The 17,990-nt window shown below is 43.4% G+C and overlaps 3 protein-coding genes across 3 annotated transcripts; all 3 read left to right on the top strand.

The window, feature by feature from the left end:
• The first annotated feature begins 255 nt into the window (after positions 1–255).
• LOC111223229 (protein S100-A13-like) lies at positions 256–2,228 on the top strand. The gene is made up of 3 exons (XM_022747294.1): positions 256–533; positions 638–778; positions 1,887–2,228. The coding sequence occupies exons 1-3, from the start codon at positions 417–419 to the stop codon at positions 2,019–2,021; spliced, it is 393 nt and encodes a 130-aa protein (XP_022603015.1). The 5' UTR covers positions 256–416; the 3' UTR covers positions 2,022–2,228.
• Positions 2,229–3,556: 1,328 nt separating this feature from the next.
• On the top strand, positions 3,557–8,759 carry LOC111223287 (major latex allergen Hev b 5-like). Its single transcript, XM_022747376.1, has 3 exons — positions 3,557–3,807; positions 6,496–6,626; positions 6,962–8,759. The coding sequence occupies exons 2-3, from the start codon at positions 6,507–6,509 to the stop codon at positions 7,514–7,516; spliced, it is 675 nt and encodes a 224-aa protein (XP_022603097.1). The 5' UTR covers positions 3,557–3,807; positions 6,496–6,506; the 3' UTR covers positions 7,517–8,759.
• A 4,587-nt stretch (positions 8,760–13,346) lies between these two features.
• Positions 13,347–14,421, top strand: LOC111223128 (protein S100-A1-like). The gene is made up of 3 exons (XM_022747155.1): positions 13,347–13,360; positions 13,766–13,919; positions 14,224–14,421. Exons 1-3 carry the CDS (start codon positions 13,347–13,349, stop codon positions 14,419–14,421), a joined length of 366 nt encoding a protein of 121 aa, XP_022602876.1.
• Positions 14,422–17,990: the final 3,569 nt, after the last annotated feature.

Raw genomic sequence — 17,990 nt, 5'->3', positions numbered from 1 at the left:
ACATTAAAGTTGCCATCTCTCTGCAGGTAATCCACGCACATTTACCCCTGTAACCAGAAAGATTTACACATGAGCCAGTGTTTGTTTCACCTGAATGCCACATTATTTGAGTCATGTTTTGTATAAACTTATTACTGCTTAGGTGTGCGTGATTCGGTCACTTGATTAGAATGGCCTGACAAGGATGCCGTCAGTAAATCCCTTGCTCTGCAAACAGACTAAAATGGGTTTTGTGCTATCATCAGTACAAATTTGCCCTTCGTAGGACAGAATGGCGTTTTTTTTGTGTCTGTGTTTGTGTAGCTGTGGATGTGTGCAGTTTTGTGATGTGTATCCCCAGAGTGGTAGAAATCAGGCAGAGATAAGGGCAGCCTACTGGATGGGGGAGAAGGGGGCAGGTTAAGTGTTTTCCGCTGATGTGTGCATCGGTCAACAGCGATGAAGCATATATATTCAGAGAGGTGATGCCAGAGTGGAGGGACAAGGTTCTTGGCACTAGCTGCAACGCACCAAACAGCGTCTCACCACAACCGGTAAGATCGCAGATTTCTCTCTTTGACTTATTTTATTGTGGACGAGGTTTGCAGCTTTGTTGAGGCTTTTGTTTCTCTATTCATTTTTACTTTTCGGTTCTTAGCAACAAAGCATCATGGAAACTGCCATCTCCACCCTTGTCAGCCAGTTCAAGGCCTATGCTGGGAAAGATGGTTCTGCCAGCACCCTGAGCAAAGACGAATTCCAAAACCTGGTGACCTCTCAGCTACCCAACTATGTCAAGGTACATCTCTGAAGTTGTTCCAAGACCATTTGCCTGCTGATCTCTATTGACTTTGCATCCTGAGAAGCTGTGGTTTATTATGCAACGTTAAGTTGTCTGCAGCCTCACTGTGCTGTTATTCAGTCTTGTCACTGTGGCTAATTGCTTTTGCACATAACTCTACTGTTATCTGTCTTCATGAGAAATCCATTCTCGTTGCCACTTAGATTTACAGATTGCTTTCTTTAAGTTGAGCAAAAAATCATATGTATCATCATTATGTCAAAACTCTACAAGTATATGCTGTAAAATTGACAGAATTCATTCATTCATTCATTCATTCATCCATACAGTAATGATATAACACTGTATAAATATATAGATGCGTGCATGAGGTGTGATATACTATATGAGGGACTCTGCTTTGCTTCCATGTACAAAATATTATACTAGGTGTGCAGAGAGAGCTTGAATTGTTATTTTTTTCCACTGATGTCAGTTTGCAGTGATACATGATACATATGATACAAATGCTCACGTTATCATGCTAACAGAATGAAAGTATTCGATTTACAGTGGCACGAGATGAAGGAAAACAGCTGTAACCACTAAATGCTGTTAATAATAGTTTTACTGGATAATTCCTTGATAATTACTTGGATAAATAATCAATTATCCGATTTGTGACGAGTTAATTCAGATTTTGTGAGTGTAATGTTGGATTGCATCTGTTTGAAAGTGGAATGGAAATAATCATGTATGTCGCATAGCCTATGTCAGACTCTGTCTATTTATATACAAAATATTGCACCTTCACATATTATAACATATATTAATTGAATACATGTTTTATAATGGTCATTGTAAGTTATTGGGTTTGAGTCAATTTCCCACTGTTGTCTGCTGACCACTATACAAACACAGATGAAATACAACACAAATACACAGATTAAATATGAAGGATTTTATCAGAAGGGATCTTTGTGTGGCCGTGAATTAAGTTTTACCTCAGTTGTATTAATGACCACACTCAGCCATTAGGTGGCAGGACCGTCTTTCAGAGCAGCTGACACTGCATCTCAGAGTGATCTTGTATTGATCAGGGTCTCTGCTCTGTGATTACCCACAGAACTCCGGCGACGCTGAGGCGATTGACCAGCTCATGGGTTCACTGGATGAGAACAACGACGGGGAGCTGACGTTCTCCGAGTTCTGGCAGCTGATTGGAAAACTTGCGAGCAAACAGGGCGGCTTCAGTCAGTAGAGCTCGCCATCCTGTGTCAATTGTGGCTTTGAGCAGATTGTGCAACGCCAATCGACTCAGTTTAAGATGTCCAACTATAAAACTCAAAGGCATTTGAATTCTTTTATCACTCCACCAGTGCCACATGTGTAACTCTTTAGTTAACCATTTGTTGAATGCAGGGAACTTTGAATTAAAGGCTTCATTGTCATGAACCCTGAGCCACCATCACTCTGTCTCCTGTCATTCATTCACCACATTATATGATGTCCAGCCACACACATTTGAGCGAGAGTGTATTACAGCCTTGATTTAGGGGCCTGTAATCCTATATGCGTTGCAACTACCCTATGCAGACCATATCTTGTTCCATAGAGCTTCATAATGCTTGTACAAAGCTGCCTGCCCAAGCGTTTAGCAGCAGTGATGCAAAAGCGTAGCCTGGTCTTCACTGTCTTGTCACTGAGGCCTCAGGACACTGTGTCATGGGGATACGTGGACCAAATACATCCCATTATGTTTGGGTGGGCTTATTGTTTTTGCAACATTTTGGGTTGTATTTTTGCTTGTTTAGCTGCTAATTCTTGGTGTTACAGTCACTCTGCATTAATTCTGATGTCTAGACAGAGTTATGTGTGCCGGCATGCTCCCCAGCTGTTTTATAGCCTATAGGCCTGTTTTAGTTTTGCAAAAGAGAAAAGGTGCCGCTCACTGATTCGGTGAGCGTGGATCTTTCAACAGATAAGTCAATGTGACCTTTGTATCCAAATTACACATGCTTAGGTGCCAGTGTGGGAGGCGTGATGACGGGCAAATGAGTCAGTGGCAACAAAGTGAGAGACTAAATGAGCAGGGCGCCCCTCTAGTGTGGGCTGGGAGCTCATTGTCTGTATAGGGAAGGCCTCGCAGGAGCTCTCCCAAAGTGTGGAGACTTGTATTTCACATATCCACAGAAAGAAGCACAGGCAAGAGATTTCATATGTAGAGGGATTTTTTTTTTTTTTTAAATGCAAATACTTGAAAGCCCTCTCAAGAATTTGGCAAGACCGCTTTACCTCTTGCACCACTTTTGCCTCCCACACTGGCTTTCCTGTACTTTCAATAAAGATGCCTCTACTCTCAAATTTCAAATGTGTCCGTTCCGAAAAAAGATTGCTGCCATGTTTAAATCTGAACTGCCTTTTGTGGTTGAAAAATATTATTTTGTTCATATTTGCGACTTTTGGCGCAAAACAGTCAATGATAGATTTTAAGAGAGTGCGTGATAACTACACTTTCAGTTTCAAAGGTTTTTTTTTTTTTGGTTTTTGGTTTTTTTTGTTTTGGCTGTGTGTAAATACTTTTGAAAGCGACTGGGACTTGTGCAGATGAAGTAATCCCACCCGCCCTTGTCTCCTCGTCCCACCAGATGAAGACGCTCCAAGCCACAAGCCTGGCGAACTGGCGTGAAACTGTGCAAATCACACATGACGTGAAGCAGCTGGAACATGAGCCAAAGATAATTCCAATAAAAACCCCAGTATAAGTGTTTTGATTCACTTTCACTCCCCTTTTCCCTGAGTGTTAGACCCGCGCTCTTCCACATTCCCAGCTCTCCCTCTCACTCTTCCAGGTACACGCCCTTTGACTTGTCAGGGGGAAAAAGTTTTTAAGGAAAGAAAAAAACCTAAATCACGGAAGAGATTCTGCAGTCCTACTAGTTTGGCAAGTTCTCTGGGCTCAAAGCGGCGTAGAAAGGCGGAGAAGAGGAGAGAAACTCGCATCTGTGCACATTTATACACTTCTCCTGTCCCACAGACGGTATACGGTGAGTTGAACGCGGTTTTTTTTTTGGAGTCTTTTAAAGTTTCTCCACCCGTGTAGGCATTGTATTTGCTCATGGTTTTTTTTGCCACGTTTCGGTAGGCTACTCTCTTGCGAGAGCCATCCCATGAAACTTGGCCGCGGTCAGACAGCAGGACGGTTCCAATGACACAAGTTTTTCGGCTCATGTTGCTCTTTTATAAAAGAGTAAATGACAATAGTTTGTTGCTGTTTAGCTTTCATTGCTAGATCTACTTTTTTTTCTCTCTTTCTCCCGAAGAGATATTTGATATTTTGATGTAGATCAGCTGACAAGTTGCCGATCAATTGCAAACAGCTTATCAAAAATTGAAGTGACTTTAGGTGACAGGATATTGATCTTACACACAGTATTTCCAGTCGGCATCCGGGTCGCGCGTAAAAGCCCTATTTTTGCGCAAAATCAACATTTTGCGCACAGTATGCTTTTTTTTTATGTATTAAGAGGCCCAACACGAGTGACAGCTGAGTGGATTTCTGTGGAGCCGTGTCGCTTCTTTCAACTCAGTCTTCAATGTTTCAAATTGCTTGTGGCGTTAATGATGATGAGTCCCGGCAAAAACCTGGTGCTTGTTGTTAGTGTTGCGCACGCGTCTCAAGGCTCAATTGTCTGTATTTTTCAAAACTTGCCGAGGAACTGGGTGAAGCGCAGCCACTGTACGTCTGCTCACGGCAAATTACAGTCACAACCTAACTTGTTCCTCTGTTAATATTTCATGACACACGAGCGGTAGTATTGTCATTACTCTGCGCACATACCGTATCACATTCGCCCATTTGGAAACGCAACACTCAATCTTCTTTCGGGGCTGTGGAGGGAAACGGGAAACCTCTGGTTGTAGGCCTGTATGTTTAATTATTTGCGCAGTTGTTTTGGGGCCTTTTAAAGACAAGTAACGCGGATTAGTTTGTCCCCTGAGTGGGACAAGACGAAGCTCTGACGTGGGACGGGTGATGCAAGTCGAGAGTTGATTTGTCGAAATTAGGGCACATGTTGGGAAACTGTCCAGGCTGGCAATACCACCTCAACACGGCTGACGGAGTAAATAATGAATGTGAGAATGGACAGAGATGTCAGTCCAGAGAGTAGGGGGAAATGTCTTTGCTGGGTATTTTTTTATGGAGAGGACGCGGTGAGAGCCGTTGAGGCCCTTGTGTACTCAGGCTTTAAGAGGGTGTGTCACCGGTCCAGGAAGAAGTCCTCTAAAGTTCCTACAAAACACGGACAGAGTGTGTGAATCACAAAAACTGACAATAATTTAAAAAAAAAGAAAAAAGAAAACGTGCTGGATTAATCTGTTTTCTCATAACTTTATTTCTGTTGTTCAGTGACAATCAGAGATGACATATGCTCACTCTGCTACATGCACTCTGGTGGTTGTATTATGGCAGACTGGGTCAGACAGTTACAGTTCAGTCGGTCATCATGCAAAATCTGAAAGGGATCGAGTGAAATGTTAGATTTTAATGGCTCTACGCCACAGTATCAGGGCTCTCTGCGTCTCCTGGTGTAATGAGACTTTCAGGCTCATGCTCTTGGCCGGTATGAGCTGCTTGCAGAGAAACTGCTCAGCTCCAGGGTGCTTGAGTGTGGCATGCACTTAAGTAATTGAGATATTAATTTGCTGTTTACAAACGGCCACTCGGCTGATTGTTGAAACAAGGAGTCTACACGGTGTGTTTTCTCACCAGTGTAAACTGTTGTTTGCTCTGCAGCGTTTGGACACTGAAGCTGACAGACGAGTACGGTCAGCTTTTAGCATATCCTCTCACTGTTTTGGGGGCAAACTAGCTCGGCGGTGGCCTGTAAATTCCTGTCTAAGTGATCTCCACAGACAGCAATGAATGGAATTTCTGCTAAGATGTGTCACCTACTGGCATGTTCTACGTTTACGGCAACGTCTGTAGATTACATCTGTCGAGAGCTAGATTTATGAGTGGGCCTCAAGCTAAGTCAGGTAGCGTCTCGGTAGACTTTTACATATTTGTGCTTGTGTTTAACACGAATGAATTAGCTGCTTATGTGTGATCTGTGTCGGGCCTCATCGTCAAATACACTAGGATGTGCGTGTACTTGTGTACAACCGTGTGAAGGCAGTGGCCTGAGAAGAAGAAAGGGCAGCAGAGTGAAAACAAGGATGAAACACTGACAGGCAAAGGAAGAGAGAGTGGCACTGAAAGAGAGAGGCTGGTACAGCTGACGAGAGTGAGAGACAAAGAGAGAGAGAGAGATAGAGAGAGAGAGAGAGAGGAGCAGACAGGGACGAGGTAATCCCTTAGGTAATCTGAAGCCCAGTCCCCTTGGTAGCTTCACTAGATCAGATGACCTATCAAAGATCAGAACTTCCATTGTGCATCAGTGCTTGTCTCTCAATCAGACTCCTTCTCACCCTCACCGCTTATCTCACGTCACCATCCCTCCCTTATTGCGGCTTTAGACTCAACACCTGAAACGAAAAGGTTTCGTAGGGACGCAAGCAGATCCTCTGTTTCATTTTCCACTGGATGTGCCCATTACGATGCAACAGCAGTTCAACCACATCTATCTGTCTATCTATCTATCTATCTATCTATCTATCTATCTATCTATCTATCTATCTATCTATCTATCTATCTATCTCACACAATTGTCTTGACCTCTCCCTTTCCCCAGAGAGAGGAGTCATGGAGGCTGCCATTCAGACCCTGGTGAAGGTCTTCCTGAAGTCGACCAAGGGAAAGGAGAGTCTAGGAAAGAAAGAATTCCAGGGCCTCGTCAAGTCCCAGCTCAGCAACATCCTGTCGGTTAGGAAACCTTCATTGAACCTCTCTGAAATGTTACCAATACTTCAATTATGTAACTACCTCACAGAAAAGCAGCCAGTAGTCTTGCTGTTGGCACTGGCTAGTCTTAACCTGTCCAGAGCACTGCGACCAAATGGCGGTGTAATATGCAGTAAGTGAATGGGAGAAGTGATCCGATATGATAGAATGACAGCCATCAGCATTATAATGTAAAAAGAGCCACTGATAGAGGTTCATTTACTAATAGTGTTTGGTGATTTCGGCAGTGAGAGTCCAGGTAGAGTTACTCGTCATCATGCTTGATTGTCTGGTTTGTGTGTGTGCCTACTACCCAGGACACAGACAGCAAGGAGGCGGTCAGCAACATGGGTCAGGGGCTGGATGAGAACCAGGATGGCAAGGTTGGCTTCGAGGAGTACATGAAGCTGGTCGGCTACCTGGCGGTCTCGCTCAGCGAGCAACGTAGCCTCGCCAAAGAGGAGCCTGCCCAGAATGCTGCATCTGGACAGGTGGCACAAAGTACCCCTGACAAAGAGGAGGAGAAACCAGAGGTAAACCTAGAGGCAAAGGAGGAAGCAAAGCCAGAAGCGAGCGAAGAGCCGAAAGCAGACGCAACTGCTGAAGTAAAGGTAGAAGCAAATGCAGAAGGAGAGGTGGAAGTAAAGGTAGAAGTAAAGGCGGAGGGAGAGACGCAGCCCGAGGTCGCCAAGGAGGAGCCGACAGCGGCAGCGGTGACAGCAGCGGCAGAGGCGGCGGCGGCGGTGGTGGAAGTGGTGGTGAAAGAAGAGGAGAAGGGGGAGGAAACAGACAAGGTGGAGGAAGCTGCAGAGAAGGTGGCTGCGGCTGTGGTGGAAGAAGTGGAGAAGAAGACAGAGGAGGCGACCTCATAGGGGACAATCCATTCCTTCACAAGAAAATCACACTACACACTTACATGAAACACTACACATATCATAGCATTAACATTGCCAAAATATGTTTGTAAGCCACTAAACAGTTTTTGTTTTTAAAATACACACAACTTTGAAATACAAAATATAGGTAAAAGTTCAAACACTACAAACCCAGCTCTGAAGAAACCCCATTCCTTATATATGATAAATAACACATGTATATGAGCGTACACTCATTGCTTTGTACTGCTAGTTACCACTATGTTCATATGTACAGCATGTGCATCCCACTATATAGCACATTTACCTCATCATGATAATATACTATGATTGCATGCAGACGTACACTATCATGTGCATGCCATGTCCCTGTGAAAACCTCACTGCCAAAGTCTGATTTCCCTGCACACGAGACCAAAGTGTCACCGCATGTTCACACACCACTGCAGACAAGAGGTTTGGTTTAAAATCCTGTCCTCTCCTCACTTTTGACTCTGTCTGGGTCTCTTCCTCCACAGTTGTGTCACGCAGCCCCGCATCACTTACTGTTTAGTGAAATATCACTGGTGTACATCTTGCAAGGTACTAATGGCTTAAAGGAATAGTTTGACACTTTGGGGAACATGCTCATTAGCTTTCCTTTCAAGAACACCAATGAGACAATTGACAGCATTCTTGTGTGTCCGTTGAGATGGAGCCACAGGCGGTTAGCTCAGCCTAGAATAAAGACTGGAAACAGAGGGAAACAGCAACGCTGGCTCTCTAGGGAACAAAAAACACCCACCAGCACATTTAAAGCTCACTGGCTAATATGTTATGTCTTGTTTATACTTCACTTTTTGTACGGATTAAAGAAACTAAGATATAATTTGTTAATTAGTGAGCTCGAGATGTGCTGGGAGGCAGATTTTGTTTCCTCCAGACAGCCACGCTCGCTGTTTCCCTCCATTTTTCAGTCTTTATGCTAAGCTAAGATAACTGGCTACTGAATGAAAGCTTTATGCTTACCAAACAGGCATTAGACTGATATCAACCTTCTCATCTAACTCTTGGCAGAAAGCAAATAAGTGTAAATCCCAAAATCTCAAACTATTCCTGCAATGGTTGCACAAAAATCATTCAGTAACACCGTATCTGTTTTTTTCACATCCTCATCTTTTAACCCACAGTGCTATGGAGCTGATTTGGCATGACAATAAACAAATTGTTTTGCTGAAGCTTTGCATTCAGCTCATCTTAATTGTGTACTCAATGCCCCATCACACCCTCTTCTCACTCTATTTCATGGGCTCTCTGTCTCTTTCTTGTTGTTTTTTCTGTAATTCTCAGAGAGGTTAACGTCATCTGGAGTCTACAGTATATTCTCCTCACTCGTAGTCAGCCATGGATTATTAACTGGAAGATCAGGCGTGGCCCTTGGTTAAATTATTAAGGTTCAAGGATGGAAACCACACCAAAGGACCCTTATGGTCAAAAGGTGAGCCAAAAATAGTCCCATGGGAGTGGGCTGGTCACTGGAGGAGCAAGTCAGGGAAGGTGTACATGCAACCTAATCCGCCTGGATTAGAACTGGTGGAGAAGAGCAAGATAACAAACACCAAGAAGTAAAGAAAGCCATAACAGGTGTCACCTGGTGGCAGTTTTTATCTAAAGTACTTTACAATACGATATTGTGTTCTCCAAACTGCACTATTACAATGGTCCTATTCTACTTATTGATCCATAAAGGTGCTGGGCTCTAGAGTATCTGGTGTAGCACTGAATTGGAGTGACAGAAACTTTAGCTCTTTTTTTTTGGGGGGGGGGGGGGCTCTGTTTAAAATTGCTGGTTGTTGCTTGTTGTTTTCCACTGGTTTTGCACCAGTTGTTCAGGCTTGCGTGTTTGTTTGTTGGTCACACCCTCATTCAGACCCTGTTTGACGTGCAACTGGATCCCTGAGTCCCAGACACTGGGAAACTACTGGATTTGGCATTTGAGGGTTGGGACACAAACAATTACATGAAAGTAATCCTGGGCTCCACTGATCCTGCCCGTCAGACCAGGTGCTAGTGTCAGAGGGATCATTGTCAGAGGTTGTGCTTTTTTTTTTTTTTTTTTTTTTAAGTAAAAAGGAATACTGAGCCAACAATATGAATCTATGTGGTGTGATCTTTTACAACAGGCTAATAATAAGATGTTGCATGCTATCAGAAACTTATTTGCTACATATTATCATTGTATTACCATTATTGTAGCCATTATTTAAGTTCTACATGGCCTCTTTATATTTAACTTTTTAACCTAATTCTTTCTTGTTTGGACCACTATGGAGATCACTTGAAAGCGTAGTTCTTTGTCACATTACATGCAATTTGTTAATTACAATTTAATGATTTGTAAATTGTCTCATCATCAATAATGCAGCCATGAGAAAAAGGCTCGTGTTGCAGGATTGCTGTATTATAGGTCTGACCTGACCGGCCCGGTCGTGCTTAAGGCACACACGTTTTGGGCACACTACCAAATGTGCACTGTAACAGCACCAGGCGCTTTGAACCGCTCGGCAGCGAAATAGGAAAAGACAAATAAGCCGAGTCATGTGGTCACCCTGCCTCACTGCGACACTCCCATTGTAAATACTCTCTCATTTACACTCACTCTGCTCAGCCTTTATACTCATACACAAGTACGCTATGTTTCCTGCATGATCTATTACTAACAAAATTATTGAGATATTTTGGGCTATTTAGGCTTTATTATTATTATTTCTTTTATTAAAACCTATATTCTTTTTATATAAAAAAAAAAAATTCAAATTAAGGTACTTCCTGTGAATGATGGAAACATATCACTCTCTTGCACCATCTACAGCCAGTCTCCTGTTCAACATGTACATAGGCCTCAGGCATCTTTTTTTTAAAGGAAAAACCTGAAAAATGATGAGTGGAGAAACTGGATGACACTGCCTCCAGCCACAGGGCACGAGTATGAAAATGATGTGAATCCTGTACTATGGCCTTCACAATCACCAGATCTCAATCCAATTGAACTCTCTCCAATTAAACTGTTGGAGATATGGATGTATTTGTGTGTATGTGTGTGTGTTTGTGTGTGTGTGTGTGTGTGTGTGTGTGTGTGTGTGTGTGTGTGTGTGTGTGTGTGTGTGTGTGTGGGTGTGTGTGTGTGCAAATGTGTACATTGGCAAGCTGCATACCCTATTTGCTACTTCGCATAGGCCCGGCATGTTTAAACACTCTACAGTTTTCCCTTTGTTCGGCTAATTCATTAAAATCGTGGTCTTTTGTGTTTTTTTTTTCTCTCAATCACCATAAGCCAAAATATGGTCAGACGAAACTGGATCAAGCAAAATTCACTTTACTGATTTTTTTTTATATTAAAATTACCTTACTCGCACTACACCAATAGATTCCTGGACTTAGAGTGAACCGACCTGGGTTAAACATCATCTGGAAATTATTTTATATCAGCTAATGCTTTCTTTTAATCTATTTGGAATAGCAGATGGACGGAGTGAGCTGTGAACGCTACGTTTTCTTTCAGAGAGGTTGAACTGTCTGCACTGGCGGTTTTTGTTAGTGTCCCATAGTGTAAACCGCACCCAACCTTTACTCCATGTAGATTAAAACATGCTGGAACCACACACAGCAGATTAGCAGCAGGGAGTGTTTGCAGACAGATTTTCATTGCCACACAATAAGTCTCATTCATTGAATCACAGTAGATGAAGATAAAAGCCTGTGTTAAGAGTCCTCCCAGAGGATATGATAAGTGTACATACAAGTATGTGGATGTGCTTTTAGGGCTCATTGGGTCAAAATGTTTGTGATTATGGGACCATTCCCAGGATATTGTGCAGGCTTTCATCACTGTACGTTGATGTATTCTTGTTTATCTCCTGCCAAGTACTAGAGGGTGTGTGTGTCTAGCAGCTGGACTCATTTCAGATTCCACTATCAAGTCACGTAAACTCCACTATGCTAGTATTTCAACTTCATATAATGCTGTATCATTTCTGCTTATTCTATGTAACGTGTAATGGCTAATATGGAATAAAACTGTGACAATAACATATTTTTATTTGTGTTTATCTTATATCCTTGTTACTTGCGGGAATCTAGTTATCATTGTATGGACATCATTGTGTGTGTGTGTGTGTGTGTGTGTGTGTGTGTGTGTGTGTGTGTGTGTGTGTGTGTGTGTGTGTGTGTGTGCACGTGCGCATGTGTGTCTGTGTGTGTGATGGAGAGAGGAAGGGAGAGAAAGGCACCTGCAAAAAGAGAGAGGGAGGACAGAGAAACAGAAGCAGAGTGTATATACGTAAGTAGGTGAAGTAGTTTGGGGAGGGGTGGGGGCTGAGGGGTGGGGGGAGCAGGTGATATTTAAGCCACCGGCAAACTCTCTCCCCATCCATCTCTGCCTTGGCTCTGTCTCCTGCACCTCTTCAAAGACAAAGGAGGCCCTCCATCAGCACTCAGGTAAGACAGACAGCTTGGAGGGATTGCTTCACCTTACTTTCTCCTCTGCATCTGATGTAGGTTTCCTTGTAAAGTATTTTATCAACTGTGCAACTGCAGCAAATAGTGGTCACATGAAAGAAAAAAAAAAAACTTTTAGAGCAGTAATCCACCGGAGAGTGGGCACTCATCACAAGACCTGGAAAAAACAAAAGTGTGGGATTCATTTGAAGTCTTTCTGACTTGAAAAGTTACCGTTTGCTTTCTGCTGATGCGTGAGCTTCGAGAGGAGCGTGACAGGAAATGTGTACATCTATGACACATGGAAACAAGTGAAGCCAATAGGGATTTGTGGCAAAGCAGTGTTAAGAAATAACAATATAATGGGAATAATATGGAATAAACTATGTGAGATGTATGAATGACAAATATAAGCATGACATGGAAACAGAAGACAATTAGTGCATCATTGTTTCCTGCTCTATAAAATGGTTGTAGCCTTCTCTCCAGTCTCTCGACGTGGATATTGACCCGTCATTAAGATTACATAGTGCGTATGCATTATTACCATACTCAATATTGTGTTACTGATGGCATTTTTGTCTCCATGGTTTCCTATTGTATTGTGTCAGTCAGCGAGACAGATGACCCCTATAGATTTTCCAGTTAGCCAGCTTTGGTGTCCGCTCACCTCCTCCTTTGTCTCCACGGCCTACAACTCTGACCTCTCCGGCACAACGCTCTGCAGCGTGATGAGCGGCAGTAACCGGTGACTGACATTTTGTAATAGGTGATTAGTTAATAAATCATGCACAGGGAGATTGATTGACAGATTGATTGTTTCCCTTAGTGTTTTGTGTGTTTATGGATCAGCCTCAAAATAACACTGTACCCCTTTATTCTCCGCGTAGGAAGGTCCCTGAACTTTCCAAATTCAACTTGAAAGTTGAATGTGACTGAACGAGAATGGAAGTGAATGAGTGCCCTCACTTGTATCCACACGTTAGTGTATACACTGACACCTCAGGTTACTCAGCTCCTTAGTTTGACTGTGATTACCAGATGAGTTTTGCGTTTCACTTCAGGTTTACATTTTAAATGATAAGGCTGTTACACGATCAACATGTTCTACACCGAGACCACTTTTCTCTGATGCCACAGCGTTAATTGTTACATGCATTATCAATTCGGCTTACAAGAGCGATAACCTGGGGACTCTTAAAATCAGCTCAGCCCTTCTTAAAAGTACAGGAAGTGACATGAATGTGCCTTATAGTAAGTATTCACACTCAAACTGTACATCATTGACAGTGACTTATCTGTGTCTGTGTGTGCACAGTCTCTCCACGAGTCCAGCACGAGAAGCTCCACCATGCCGGACACAATGTGTGTAAGATTGTTCGAAAAGCCTTTCCAAAGCAATCCTCCACCTTTCTATCCAAACCTCTGAAATGTAAAACCCAGTAAGGTCACTCACTCACACACACACATGCACACTCACACACACACACACACACACACACACACACACACACACACAGTGACCAGACTACTTAAATTAGGGCCGGTAATAGCCTCTGCACTACATGCAGAGTGTTATTCGACCCGTTCTCTAGAAATGGGAAAACCTCTCTACTTTGGTTTCCTTCCATCCATTCATCTGCCTTTCAAACTATCACTTTGTCTTGGAGGTGGCTTCACCCTTGACTGCTATGTGGCCGCGCATGCAGCCGGGGCTGGAGCGGGCATTGGGTGGCAGAGTCTGACCTTTTGACCTGATTCCTTTTCCAGCATGTCCAAGGAGCCCAGTTCCAACCTGGAGAGTGCCATGCAGATGCTCATAAAGACCTTCCACAAATACTCAGGGAAGGAGGGCGACAAGTACACGCTGAGCAGGGGTGAGCTGAAGGAGCTGCTACTAGAGGAGCTGGGCAGTTACTTAGGGGTAAGAGAAGAAGTGTGTGAAGAGGCAAATATGCGGTTGTGCTCTAACACACTAATGTAGTTTGGAAATATGCGACACATGAGTGAAGGTATGTGCACACATACTCTGACACACAAGCTGGAACAAGCCTGTGCAGTGATGTAGCCCCACACACACACGCACACACACACACACACACACACACACACACACACACACACACACCACGCAACCACACACACACACACACACATAGCAGAGAACACATTCTTAACTCTTTCTCTCTCTCTCTCTCTCTCTCTCTCGCTCTGTTCCCCACTGACAGAGCTCCAAAGATAATGAAGCAGTTGAGAAGGTGATGAACGACTTGGACGCCAACAATGACGGGGAGGTGGACTTCACCGAGTTCATCATCCTGATGGGCGCCCTCACGGTCGCCTGCAACGACTTCTTCCTGGAGTACAAAACAGATGACAAACCAAAAGACGGAAGCAAAGGCGAGTCGGCGGAGAAGAAAGATTGAATCAGTGCAAGAATGGGGGCTGGGGGGGGTGGGGGGGGAGAGTGGGAGCTGAGAGGTGGAAAGAGGGAGAAGAGAAGGAGGAGGAGGAGGAAGAGGGGGAAGAACTGTAAATCATAAGAGATAGAGGAGCGAGTTGCTACGGAATTTTGTCTTATGCAATTTGTAAACACCCCAGCTACTCATACGGGAAGGGTCCAGCAGAGAGTTTGTGGGTTCACAGAGCATGGGGCATTCAGCAGGAGTAGTGTTTTCCCTCTGCAACTGTTTTTCATACCACAGCATATCCGGAGCTTGCTGCACTGTTCTCAGAGCAGTGAGTGACTTTACATACAGAACAGGGTAAACTCCAACTCCTTACAACTCAAGTTCAGCCGTTTTGACAGTATCCTGTGAGAGAGAGGTGCTGGTTAGATTTTTTGCAGAAGGCACACCAGGATGTTTAAGCATTTGTTGCACATAAATGACTTGTGAACATATATTAAGTTACAGATTATCATATTATTGTATGTACTCAGTGTTGAACAATAGGATATGATTTATCCCCTTTCTTGCGCCTATTTTGTAATCCTTTTTTTTTTTTTTTGGTAATAACCAATGCATTCTTCAAAATATTAAACATGGCATTTAACCAACCATTAGGAGTGGTGTGTTTGTTTACACATACTTCACAAAAATCCCTTATGCTGCACAAGTATTCATGGACATGACGGGGATGAATCGGTGCACCTGGAAATCAAGTTGAATGGTGTAGAAAGAAACAATGTCAGCAAACAGTGCGTGTGTGTGTGTGTGTGTGTGTGTGTGTGTGTGTGTGTGTATTGGGGATTCCCACAGAGTAAACTGCTCCAGCTCATACATCCTGCCAACAATATCCTGCAAGTCTTGTTCCACTAGATATAAGCTGACCCAGATGTTTGACTTGGATCTGCTCGGAAAACTTCTTCAAAAGAGGGCGACAGAGAGAGGGAGAGAGGGAGGGAGAGAGGAGAGACAGAGAGAGAAAAGAGAGGGAAGGGGTGAGGGTGTGAGAGAAGATAAAGAGAGCGTGTTTGTATGTCTATAAGTGTCTATGTGTGTGTGTGCGTGTGTGTGTGTGTGCATGTGTGTGTTTGTGAATGAAGGAAGGACAGCATAGGCGGGGAGTGAATGCAATTTATGGAGTACATCAGTGAAGTATGTAACTTGGAAAGCAGTGGTATAATCACAGAGGAATGTTCAAGTTGCTGTGACTGTTAGTACACATTGTCCCTCAGTGTCTCTCTCTCTCTCTCTCTCTCTCTCTCTCTCACACACACACACACACACACACCACAGATTAGTAAATCAACACGTCTTCTTCCACCTCATTGGCTTTTACAGCTGCTCGTCACTTTTAAAATATGTCAGAGGAAGAAATGCCGAGGCGCTGAATCACAGAAGGATCTCTTCACTTCTGGGTGTAATTGTGCTTGAACACTGATGAGCTTAAACACCTCCTCTTCTTACTGTCAGCAAGAGTAAGAAACTTATTCCCAGTCAGTCAGTCGGTGTCTATGGGCAGGGGGGTTCACCCTGCATTCATCTGCTATCATTCCTCCAGCCGCTGTTCTCTCTAAAGGCGTCCTCTGATTGGAGGGTTTGAATATTTGAGTTCGACATGCACAGCATGCAGATAGGTAAACAATTTGAAACAGAGCGGTGACTGTTAACCCTGTTGTAACCTGAGGGCAAACAAACAACCTGTTACGAGTGCTAACAGTCTTGGTTACCTGCTGTGTCATTCCAAAGGAGCGATAAATCACCTGTTTTCATGTGGGAGAAAAAAAAAAAAGAGTAGAAAAAATAATGGAAGCAGAAGTCAAATCCTCTGATCCCTAACTGCAGGTGCACGTGGGAAAAAAGGAGAATTATTTAACATGCCAAGAGGAAGAGTTTCAGCATGCAGTATACCTGCGGCAGCTGAGGATGTATCCAGATCCTATGCAGCGGTACAAGTAAAAATCCTACATTCAATCTACTACTTAAGTTAAAGTTCAGAAGCATTATCAGCAATATATACTTTATGTAGCAAAAGCATTTGTTTTTCTGCGAAACAATTGTCGCTGTGAATGCTATATTATTATAAATTACAATTTTAGATTGTTAATACTGGTGCATCAATGCACAGGTACCATTTCAATTTGGTAGCTGGTCACATTGGAGATAAACATAACAGTGGTTCCAGCCAAGGGGTTGGGGCCCTCCCGAAGGTCACAGGATAAATCTGAGGGGGCTAGGGAAGAAGAAAAAAGAAAATTAAATTCATTTTCTGCAAAAGATTCATGTCATTTTTAATGGGGCAACAGGCCCCAGCCACACTCTGCTGTTGTGTGAGGGGTCACCAGCCAAAAAAGTTCAGAACCACTGGTTTAATCTTTAACAATGAATTGTGTTTTATTAGCTTATAATTTTAATGTAAAACATTAATAGGAAAGGTAGCTCGTAACAGCAGCTGTCTAATAAATGTAGTGCAGTAAAAAAAAAAGTACAAAATTTCCCCCTGAAATGTAGTGGAGTAGAAGAATAAAGTGGCATCAAATTGAAATTCTTAAGTAGGCTACATCTACCAACAAATTGTACTTAAGTACAGTACTGGAGTCAGTTATATTCCACTACTGAAGGATTACAAGTAGTGCTAACTGGTTTGTCATTGAAAAGCAGCAGCAGTGTTTGAACTGGTGAGTAAAATCATGTGTTATTGATGAATATTTTTACACTATACATTTATTGTTGTATCAAATTTAGTGGTTGTTAAACGCGAGTAAATCCCAATGTGAATCCGTATGTAGTCAAAGAGAGGAGGCCGATGCTTCTTCAGTGAGTTAAGTGCTTGTAACTGAGGTGTATCAGTCGTGAAGCACAATGAGACAGACACCCTGCACGAGTTACACTCCAGAGCAGTTACTTAATTCTCAGTCACATGGTCTTTTCAACCACCCAGGGACATACAATGGCTTGAGGACATCCTGCAAACAGTATCTAAAAACAGGCCTGACCTTAGCAGGGGAACCGATTCAAACTAAAAGGCAAGAGTCTCTGCTGATGGATCACCCACACGGCAGGTGCCGCCTGCGTGAGAAAAGGAGATGAGCAGCACAAAGCCGGGCCCCGTCACTGGCGACGAGTCTGAAGCATCTGATAAGGATGGCAGGGACACTTCGGTTACCAACGGAGCAGGTCAAGTCATCTCGTCCGTCAGACACAGCCAGGCGGCGATCACGTCAAGCTGTCATGCAAGCCGGAGAAGGGGGCAGCGATTGCGTGAGAGTAGGATGGCATACACGTGAGAACAAAATGAAATTATTCATTCAAGTATACAGTAGCATGGGTGAATCCAGGTCTATATCATTTGATGATTAAGTCCTTTCCAGGTGTAGCTTGCTCTGTCTTGGGTAGAATTTGAGAAGGCCTGCTTTCCTCAGGTTCATGAAATCCATCTTGATAGGAGCCCGCAGGGAGACCTTATGGCCGCAACTCACTGCCAAGGAGGAGTCAGGAGACATATGAATTACAAGGCTCTGGCACGACTAATTCATAAAGAACATGCTTTG

Source organism: Seriola dumerili, unplaced genomic scaffold, assembly GCF_002260705.1.
Source record: "Seriola dumerili isolate Sdu_G_001 unplaced genomic scaffold, Sdu_1.0 BDQW01000110.1, whole genome shotgun sequence".
Taxonomy (NCBI): Eukaryota; Metazoa; Chordata; class Actinopteri; order Carangiformes; family Carangidae; genus Seriola; species Seriola dumerili.
Note: the sequence above shows the minus strand (reverse complement) of the source record. Positions and strands in the feature narration are given on the sequence as shown.

What these genes read in the sequence shown, in the direction of transcription:
- LOC111223229 (XM_022747294.1), top strand. Translation starts at nt 417, where the DNA reads ATGTGTGCATCGGTCAACAGCGATGAAGCATATATATTCAGAGAGGTG. An exon ending in ACAGCGTCTCACCACAACCG is followed by an intron (nt 534 to 637) that starts GTAAGATCGCAG and finishes TTCGGTTCTTAG; the next exon opens with CAACAAAGCATCATGGAAAC. An exon ending in AGCTACCCAACTATGTCAAG is followed by an intron (nt 779 to 1,886) that starts GTACATCTCTGA and finishes GATTACCCACAG; the next exon opens with AACTCCGGCGACGCTGAGGC.
- LOC111223287 (XM_022747376.1), top strand. Translation starts at nt 6,507, where the DNA reads ATGGAGGCTGCCATTCAGACCCTGGTGAAGGTCTTCCTGAAGTCGACC. An exon ending in AGCTCAGCAACATCCTGTCG is followed by an intron (nt 6,627 to 6,961) that starts GTTAGGAAACCT and finishes CCTACTACCCAG; the next exon opens with GACACAGACAGCAAGGAGGC.
- LOC111223128 (XM_022747155.1), top strand. An exon ending in AGCTGGGCAGTTACTTAGGG is followed by an intron (nt 13,920 to 14,223) that starts GTAAGAGAAGAA and finishes CCCCACTGACAG; the next exon opens with AGCTCCAAAGATAATGAAGC.